The sequence below is a fragment of the Aricia agestis genome, chromosome 7 (genome assembly GCF_905147365.1).
Source record: "Aricia agestis chromosome 7, ilAriAges1.1, whole genome shotgun sequence".
NCBI classification, from domain to species: domain Eukaryota; kingdom Metazoa; phylum Arthropoda; class Insecta; order Lepidoptera; family Lycaenidae; genus Aricia; species Aricia agestis.
In genome coordinates this window covers 11,695,832-11,706,185 of record NC_056412.1, presented here as the reverse complement: position 1 = coordinate 11,706,185, position 10,354 = coordinate 11,695,832, and the positions used below count along the sequence as shown (strand labels likewise).

The following is a 10,354-nucleotide window of genomic DNA, read 5'->3' as shown; positions in this document are numbered from 1 at the left end:
ATAATGGTAAAAAAGTTTGAAAATTTCAGAAAATACTTAATTGTATTTCAACTTTAATAATAAGTAATAAAAAGTACATAAACTTGCGATTTAAGGGGGGCTCCCATACAAATTTACGGTACGGAACCCTATGTACGCCAGTCCGACTCGCACTTGGCCAGTTTCATAATTTTTCCTTTCATTGTGGATAACGACCTACCTTGTTTACCGCCAAATTTCAAGGTTCTAAGTCTTGTAGAAGTACCTTAGAATTTTGATGATCTGTCAGTCAGTGAGTGATAAAATGTAGTAACTTTGATCATCCGTAACTATTAAACTATTTATCGAAATGTTATGTAATTTGGAGGTTAAGCTAGTTTTAATACTTGCTCCTAGTCACCGAAATTCTAAATCCCTAGCTTTGTCAACATCGAAGATAAAGGGGGTGTGAAAAAGCCGCGAACCGCTTCGAGAAAAGTATGCTACGGCCGTGCCTTTGCTAAAAAGCTTGGCTGGAGCACTGCCGTGCTCCCAGATTCCGAAAGAGGCACTTCGGAGGCACCAACTACTAAAGAGTAAGAATTATTTATTACTTTTTAGATAATAATTTGGCTATGTTCTAGGTATTATTTAGTTAAGTAGTATACTAGAGTACGGAACCCTACACTAATAAATATACTATTACGTACTTATTATTATTTTACAACTGACCTGTGATAGATAACGTTATCTGGTTATGTATTGTTTTATAATTCATGTTTTGAACTACATAAGTAGGTATACTGAATGGAGATAACGCGAAGATATCTAAGTATATAAATAAAGCCGAAGAGGAGATTTATTTACCAGTCTCCCTGCAACTAGAAGGTAGGCTATTGCTATAAAATATCGTTAATAGTATTATCTTCTAATATTAAATTAGCGAAAAATACCAAAACAAACACGATTTTTTTAATTCAATTTCTTCATTCGCAAAATTTTTGTTGGTAACGATATTACTAAGTTAATATTAAATTGTCTAATTAAACAGGAAATTACATTTGCCCGAAGAGTAACTATGTTAGTATTATAATATATTATTACATGTATCTGTTCAGTGTTCAGGTTGAAAAGCAAACAATGGCGACCAAGAAGTTTGCTGGACCATCCCCTTACAAGCTGGAGGTTACGTATCCCGAAGTCGACTTCCGACACACCGAGTGAGTAGTTCAACTAAACAGTTTTCCTAATTGAAAAATCAAGAGGAAAAAATATAAAATAAGTATTTTATTATCATGCTTATTAAAATTTTTACTTATTTAAATTTTTTCGACTTTCTTACGCCGGTTCTTCTCACAAGGTAGTTCCCGAACCGGTGGTAGGTTAAGAGCGGGCTGTCAAAAATATCAAAGAACGCTAGCCCCGCCTACACACCATTCATACATTCCAGAATCGTGCCCCCGGACATTGTGCTTTGCGCTGCAGCTAATAGTGAACAATATCGCGTTACAACGGTTTCCGCTTTATAGCACGAAAGTAAAGGTCGCAAGTCCCAAAAATGTTTTTGATGATTACTTAAAAATTAAATACAATACTAATTATTTCCTGTAGCCATTATTTTATAAAGTGTGTGATTTTTTTTTTTTTTTTTTTTTTTTTTTTATGAAATAAGGGGGCAAGCGAGCAAACGGGTCACCCGATGGAAAGCAACTTCCGTCGCCCATGGACACTCGCAGCATCAGAAGAGCTGCAGGTGCGTTGCCGGCCTTTTAAGAGGGAATAGGGTAATAGGGGAGGGTAGAGATGGGAAGGGAAGGGAATAGGGGAGGGTAGGGAAGGGAATAGGGTAGGGGATTGGGCCTCCGGTAAACTCACTCACTCGGCGAAACACAGCGTAAGCGCTGTTTCACGCCGGTTTTCTGTGAGAACGTGGTATTTCTCCGGTCGAGCCGGCCCATTCGTGCCGAAGCATGGCTCTCCCACGTATATGATTGTAGTAGTGCAAGTTATTTAAGGCCCTGTATTCCCAGAAGCGGACGATTTTCAAGATTTAAAAGTGACACACACACAGGTTCGGCTGGTACGCTTTCAGTCACACACTTTGCGCCTGCTATTTTATAGTTTTTTGATCGTCGTTTTTTTATACATCAATTAAATCGAGTCAAAAAAACGAATCGCTCTAGATATATTCTTTGTCTTTAATTCAGTGCAAAAATTATCTGAAAATTCCAAATAATTTGGACACAGTATGGACATTTCGTTAAAAGCAGAAGTGGGTTTGGGATTTTTTTCTATCGAGTGGAATTCATGATATTGTGTAATGGAATATAAATTCCACTGTGTTAGATCCTTAACTAATACATATATTTTTTTCAGAATTTAAATTACTATATTTTTGTGTCTACTGTCACTTTTAAATCTTGAAAATCGTCCGTTTCTGGGAATACAGGGCCTTAATGATAGTAACTCAATAAGTGTAACAGATATTTGTTGAAAAGCCCAGAAAGAATCATAATTTCGAAAAATACAGTGTGTTTGTGTAAACACCGTTATCCTTGAAACCATCAAAATATGAGCTCGTCAAAACGAACAACTTTTTCTATGAGAACAATGCAGGGAACTCAAAAAAATCTGTCTTCATAGCCTAGTAAACGAATGCCCAAAATGGGGGTCTGCTTGGAAAAGTCGAAAGCAGAAATTTTAAATTTGGTACTTTGTTTAGAGTAGTTAGGAGATAAACATACTAAAAGTCCTGACCCCTCCGAGGTGAGCCCGAGGGAGGGGGGGGGGGGGGGGGGCAAAGAAGGTCCCGTTTTTGGTTTTTTGCTTACTCATCAAAAACGGTGCTTCGTACGAAATTCTCTTCTATGACATAATAAAAGCTAATAAAATTCTCTACAACTTCGTCCTTTACACTTTGTATCTATCTTGTATATTATATATATATATATATATATATATATATATATATATATATATATATATATATATATATATATATATATATATATATATATATATATATATATAATATTGGCCGATTTTCAAAAGTGAGTTTTTTAGGGTTTCGTACCCAAAGGGTAAAAACGGGACCCTATTACTGAGACTTTGATGTCGGTCCGTCTTCCTGACCATCTGTCCATCTGTCTGTCCGTCTGTTTATCCGTCTGTCTGTCCGTCTGTCTGTCCTTCTGTATGTCCGTCTGTCTGTCTCGAGGCTGTAACTCAAGAACGATAATAGCTAGAGAGTTGAAATTTTCAGAGATTATGTATTTCTTTTGCCGCTATAACAATAAATACTTAAAACAAAAAAAAAATATTGTAGGGGGGCTCTCATACAACAAACTTGATTTTTCTCATAAAAAAAAACAACAAAATGTTGAATATCGAACCTTTGCCTAATTTTTTCGTTTAATATCACTTAGGAGAAATTGTTTATAATTAGCAAAACTAGCGTATGGTGCAATAATAAAGGGTATTTTTTTATTTTTTAGGAAAAATAAAACACCCTGTATTAATGCACCATTTGCTAGTATTGCTTATTATAAACAAATTCTCCAAGGTAACGATGTACGGTTAAATCCAGGAAAGGTTAGATTTTTAATGTTTTATTATTTTTCCATACATTTCTTAAAAATATGATACAATCTACGAATAATAAAAACTAAGGAAAAGTAGTAATAATATACACTTTTCATGCACTTTTTCCACTTTTATTATTACTGTGAAACATGAATTTCCACCAAGAAGTTACGGTACATTCAATATCATATATAAGGAAAAGTAACTCAGTCAAAAAACATGCTCCACAATACTTGTCAAAAAAGTGTACCTTAGGTACACATTTAAATACATTTGCAATATTTAGATGACCTTGAGCGGTACTAGGCTGACGTTACATGACAGATCAAAAGGAACCAAATTTAAAAACGGTAATAGTATGGGAGTTACGATTCCTTAGTTTTTATTATTCGTAGGATACAATATACTAAAATACAACACTTTTCTCAAGTTTGCCATATACAATTACTTTCCAGAAGTCATTCCTTACCAGCAACACTATAAATTGATGCAATAATATAGGGTGTTTTTATGTGATTTTTTCTTACCTTTATTTTTTTCTCCCATGGCTTAGAGATTTTTTGTCATACAATAAAATGTTCAACTTTTCAAGACCTTTCATTTGGTGTATGTCTCAAAGTGCTACATTAGTTTGGATGATATGCCCCTCCTTCTTTAAAAATTAATTATTAATTATTTATTTTATTTAAATTTTATTTTTAATTTTTAAAGTATAAATATAACTAAGTATTTTGTAATGATTTCAGCCTACCTTATGCCATGATAGATATCGAGCAAAAATTGCAAAAAAAATCAAGTTTGTTGTATGAGAGCCACCTTAAAATATTAAATTTCTTTTGTATTTAGTATTTATTGTTATAGCGGCAATAGAAATACATAATCTCTGAAAATTTCAACTCTCTAGCTATTATCGTTCTTGAGCTATAGCCGGAGACAGACAGACGGACAGACAGAAGGACAGACAGACGGACAAACAGACGGACAAATAGAAGGACAGACAGATGGACAGACAGAAGGTCAGGAAGACGGACATACATTAATGTCTCAGTATAGGGTCTCGTTTTTACCCTTTGGGTACGAAACCCTAAAAAACACACTCGGCCAATTTTAGAAGCTCATAGCGAGGCAATAATTAGAGATAGATACAAAGTGTAAAGGACAAAGTTGTAGAGAATTTAATTAACTTTTTTTATGTAGTACGAAGCACCGTTTATGATGAGTAAGCAAAAAACCAAAAAACGGGACCTTCTTTGCCCCCCCCCCCCCCCCCCTCATCGGGCTCACCTCGGAGGGGTCAGGACTTTTTGTATGTTTATCTTCTAACTAGTCTAAACAAGGTACCAAAGTCAAAATTTCTGCTTTCGACCGACAGTATATATTAAGTCTATAGTCACAATAGTAATTCTGTCTACTCTGGTACAGTGCTCGATAAACAAAGGAGAATGAAGTAAAGTGGTCCAAATTTCCACCACTAACGAGACCCATACTGACTTATTGTCCATTAAATATAGAGTAACATTCATTATGAGACAAATTAAAAATAAGCTGTGTGTAAAAAGTTATGACCATATGAAAAATTATTTTGTGAGTGAAAATATTGATATTGGTATTCATCTATTTCAGTGAAAACCTAAAAAGAAATGCCAAGCGGCTTGACATAACATAGATTTAGTAGCTGTTAAAAAGTGCAATGGATCACAATTAACACTATTTTATCGAATAAAATGGTAGAAAATTTTTTCATTCCGTCATAACTTTTTACTTACAGGATATATTTTTTGGTTGCGGTCCAGTTATGATGGTTCCGTGTTTAGCAGACCATTACGTAAATGTTATTGGTTGTGGACATACATAATGTTAAAAAACATGACTTTTCATTCAGCCATAACTTTTCACTGACAGGGTATTTTTGATTGCGGTCTGGTTATAATTATTGAGTATTTAGTAGACAATTTTACCATATAGGTCTCGTTAGTGGTGGAAATTTGGACCAGACTCCATACATTTAAAAACATACTCCTTTCTATGGGAACATAACTATGTTCCCATAGAAATTAGTTTATCGCGCACTGTACGTACGGGGCCAACATTTAGTTTACAAATATTTATCAATACTAATATATTTTACTAGGTACCTGAACAATGTCAACACAAAAACAATGGGTAGGGCCAAAAAAGCACCAGTCGTTGGTGCCATGTTCGGGCTCGGTCGCGCCGGCTCCATCCATTTGGCGAGCATCATCAACAACCCTCGCATCACACTTAAGTACATCGTCGACGACCGCAAGGAGAGGTTTGCGGACCTCAAGTCCTACTGGAACCTCAGCGATGACGTCACCTTTCTGACGTCTAAGGAGAGCGATCGCGTCTTCAAGGACAAAGCGTGAGTATACCGACTTTGATCTTGTCATTTCATTTTTACCATTGCCTTTTTCGAATCTCTATATTCTATCGATAAGATATTTTGATACAACATTACTACAAACGGGTTGTTCCATACAATTAAGTGTAATTAAATTGATTTCAGCGTCAACGCCGTGTTCGTTGGCTCCCCGACATTCACACACCACGATATCGTCGTCAACGCGATCGCTAACAACAAAGATGTTTTCTGTGAGAAACCCATCGCTGAAAGTATCGAAAATACGAAAAAGTGTTACGACACAGCCAAGGCTAAGGAACGAGTCCTGTTTACCGCCTTCAACCGCAGGTTCGACCCGGCATACAGATCTCTGAAGGAACAAGTCAGGAAGGGAGCCGTTGGTCACGTCCAAGTTCTCAAAGTTACAGCAAGAGATTCTCCATTGCCTTCTCTTGAATACTTGAAGAATTCAGGTAATTGAGTTAATAAAAAATGTTGCTGTAGTTTTTTGTTGTTGTGTAAATTACATGTAATTCTTTATGCTAAAAGATTCTTCTAGCTGCGTTATAGTCAGGGAGCCCTAGAACATATATTTTTGATTACTATCAAGCTAATTTTTTGTGAGTAGCCGTTTTAGCCGGTTCTGTAATCAACAAAACTTGGTTGAATACAGTAACCTAAAACGGAACCCTAACCAGCAGATTTTTTGTATATTGGTAGGTTAATAGTATAATTTAAGAGTAACATTGTCCTACAAATAGAACAATCCATATTTTAGGAACATCAAATCTAAGTATAAAATCCTTTCTATCTCTGTTAGCTACCACTTTCAAGATTTTTCGCGGATAAAATTAATGTTGTTTGTCTTATCAAAATGAAGCTACTCACAAAAAATTGGCTTGATAGTAATAAAAAAAAAGTTTTAGGGCTCCCTGACTATTGTCGTTCCGAACCGCTGCCACACTAGTGTCTGTAATTTTCTCTTCTTCTTTTTTCTGTTGTAGCCTTTGAAAAATACACTTCCTGTGTTTTTACTTAAAAAAAAAACAACTTGGAATTATTACTTGCAGGTGGCGTTTTCCACGACTGCTTGGTGCACGATATCGATATGTCGTGCTGGGTTTTGGGAGAGTTGCCTGTCCGCGTGCAAGCGACGGCCTCGGCTTTGATTCCGGAAATCAAGGCCATCGATGACTTCGACACCATTGCCTTCCTCCTGACCTTCCCGTCTGGCGCTGTAGCCATCGGAGACAACAGCAGATTCAGTGCCTACGGGTACGACCAAAGACTCGAAGTCTTCGGAAACAAAGGTTCGGACGAGTAAAATGATGAATTACAATATTATTGACTAAGTATAATGTAACCGAATGCAACAGTCAATAAGTATAAATAAAAAAAAGAGCTAGTGCTATTTTTTATCACTTCATTGCATTAGACAACATTTATACAGAATTAAAACTGGATGTATGTATTACAGGTATGATCAAGGTTGAAAACGAGAGACCAGCTCACTCCACGGAAACGGTCATTGGACAAGAAGGCATTAAGCTGAACCCCATTTACTACTCCTACCCCTCGCGCTACAAGATCGCGTACCAAAACGAACTTGAACATTTCTTGGATGTTGTTCAGTGTACGTATAAATTTTTAGACTATTTTAAGTCATATTATTATGCTACTTGACTGACGTTTTATAATAATATTTTACGATTTTTTATCTACTTTTAGATGGTGAACCTATGAACGTCACCAGCTGGCAAACCCTGGCCGTGAGCAAGATCGCCACGGCTATTGAGCAGAGCGCCCGCACCGGCAAGACTGTAGAACTCGACTGGACCAAAGACGACATTCCCGCCATTTACTCTTAAAAGATAATAAAAAAGGAACTCGAAATATATTTTTATTTTATTTTATTTCTTTTTATTGAGCTCTGAATCTTAGGTACTCCACTTTGACCCTCAGTCCCATACTAATATCTCAATCTACTTGTTAGTTGTTTACATAATATAGCCAAATGATAAGTGATAATATAAGTCAAAAGTTACATATATATGTTCAAGTTTATGTTTACGTCCAGAACAGCAATTAAAATGATATCTTTTTACTGTAAACACGCTTTCCGTTGAATGAATATAAATAGGTACCTAAATAGTGCGGGCTATATTTTGTTTGCACAGAAATTTGATTTTCGCCAAAACTGTGCTAAATGGAATTAAAGTTTCTTTCTTTTGAAGACGACCCTTTTGCAATTTATTTATTGGCATATTAAAAACAATATAAAATAGTTTTCATCCAATAACCAGCTCGGTAAAAGTCGACCTATGGCGCTATCTCATACTGAAAGACTGGAAGAGTTAATCCAGTGTGCGTGACACAAAAGTTTCTCATGAAATCCAGTCCAATTAAATAAGTTTTCGTTTGGCTACTACCAATTTAGTTAAATTTGATTATTATTAGTAAAGTCATATCAAAAATAAAACGAGTTGGTTGGTAAAGCACTGTGGAGCTTACTACGGTTATACTATCTAATATTGTGGCCCTACCCATTGGTCTAATTTTGCTGATTTTCCATTAAAACGTTTATAAGTTCGTAAAAATTATAGCTACAGTAATGACCTGGCTATGTTCATGGGACATATTATGTTAACCCATCAAGCCCCGTAAGGACACCGGTAACCGCGACAACAATATAGAATACTTAATTTCTAGTATTCTATATTGTTGTCGCGGTTACCGGTGTCCTTACTTTGCGGAAATCCATAGCTCATTTAGTTTGTTATTATTTTTAGCAATATTCCGCTATAAATAAACCTCAACCAACCAACAACTAAATGAGTGAGTGTACGCATAGGCATGCGTACAGCACCTCCCTCCTCTCCCACACTGCCTATGCGTACACTCGCATGCAAGAACCTGCAAATACCACCACCACACAAGCAATATATAATGTTCGCAAATCCGTGCAAGGCCCCTCACCACCATGCAGGTTGAAAACCTCGACGCGCGTTTCGCCCCAACACCGGAGCATCCTCAGGATGTGGACTCTACTGTTACGTAGTATACAATTACATTCTCTTTGGACTCTACGAACAACGTCCGTCAAGTGCCGCCACCGGCCAAAACACCGCCTTTTATACCCTATCGAGCCCCGCTACTACTACTATCCCCACTATCCCTACTACCCTCACTAGTACCCCCGAACATATTAATAAGCGGTGACGTAGCCAAGCAAGTTTGGTAATTCAACAATGCAAAATATGTTATTTTTCTTTTCTTTTATGATCTCTAGTTGTTCCAACACGCTCAGCCGAAAGCCTTTATCGCATTTATGTAAACAACAACAATATATTTAGAATACAATAGCATTTCCAAGAATCCCCGATCGAAGGATTGAACAGTACTTTGTGGAATTGCTTAATGGTTTTTTAATGTTGTTGTTTATTAATGAAATAAGTAGGTATAATTAAAATGTATATTCAGAGTATTGACATCACAGTTTGGGGTGATAGGGCAAAAGAAAAGTCTTCTTTACACAATCACACCACTAATTTTATTAAACGTGTTCAGTATTCCGTGCAACAGTTCTAAATTGGTACATTACAATTCACAAAAGTCCACAAAAGTTGTTAACGTACTTGTTTCACTAATCACTTTCAAAATCTGTAACGACTGTCTATGTGTATCATTATTATTGTTGTGTGACGCCAAGCCAAGACGTGACGCCAAGCGTGGCAGTATTGCCAACATAATAATTGCAGATGGCCAACATTAAACAAATTATCTAGTGTTGCTATCTATAATTAATCTATACATTATAAAACTTAAACTACAGTTGCGACAGAGTCGCCACACCACCCCCCCACGGAGAAAGGTAACCCGACGAAATTGAAAGGTTACTATTAATAACTAAGCATAATAATCGTCGAACTTTTTAAAACGTACACGTCTGCCAGACCTTGTGGTGTACGGCTGTTTAGGCTGATCTGGAGATGGTGCTAATTTATTTGTGGAAGATGTAGGAACAGAAACTGCTGTGTTTGGAGATGGTTGCTGAGATATCGGAGAAGTCGGTGGTGAAGAATCTAAAGTTGGAGAATTGTCGATATAGGCTGGTTTGAGTCTGTCGACGCTGACAACAACGGTCCTGCCCTTAACATCAATGGTGATAGTTTTGCCGTCAGTGGCCCGTTCAAGGACTTGATAAGGACCATTGTAAGGGGGCTGTAAGGGGCGACGGACAGTATCGTCTCGCAAAAATACGTGCGAAGAAGTAGCCAAGTCTTTAAAAATAAACGTAGATGGAACCGAGTGTCGTGAAGCTGGAACGGGTCGGATGGATGCCATGTGGCTCCGGAGTTTCACCACAAAGTCGGCAGGGTCCTCGAATTTGTTCGATTCAGCCACTGGAACCAGTATTTCTGCAGGAAGACGAAGGGTTTCACCGTAAACCAA

The 10,354-nt window shown here is 36.9% G+C and overlaps 1 protein-coding gene across 1 annotated transcript; it reads left to right on the top strand.

Annotated features, from left to right (window-relative positions):
* Positions 1-804: 804 nt before the first annotated feature.
* On the top strand, positions 805-7,811 carry LOC121728531 (uncharacterized oxidoreductase YrbE-like). Its single transcript, XM_042116680.1, has 7 exons — positions 805-846; positions 1,077-1,178; positions 5,672-5,923; positions 6,068-6,375; positions 6,973-7,212; positions 7,380-7,535; positions 7,631-7,811. The coding sequence occupies exons 2-7, from the start codon at positions 1,099-1,101 to the stop codon at positions 7,768-7,770; spliced, it is 1,176 nt and encodes a 391-aa protein (XP_041972614.1). The 5' UTR covers positions 805-846; positions 1,077-1,098; the 3' UTR covers positions 7,771-7,811.
* Positions 7,812-10,354: the final 2,543 nt, after the last annotated feature.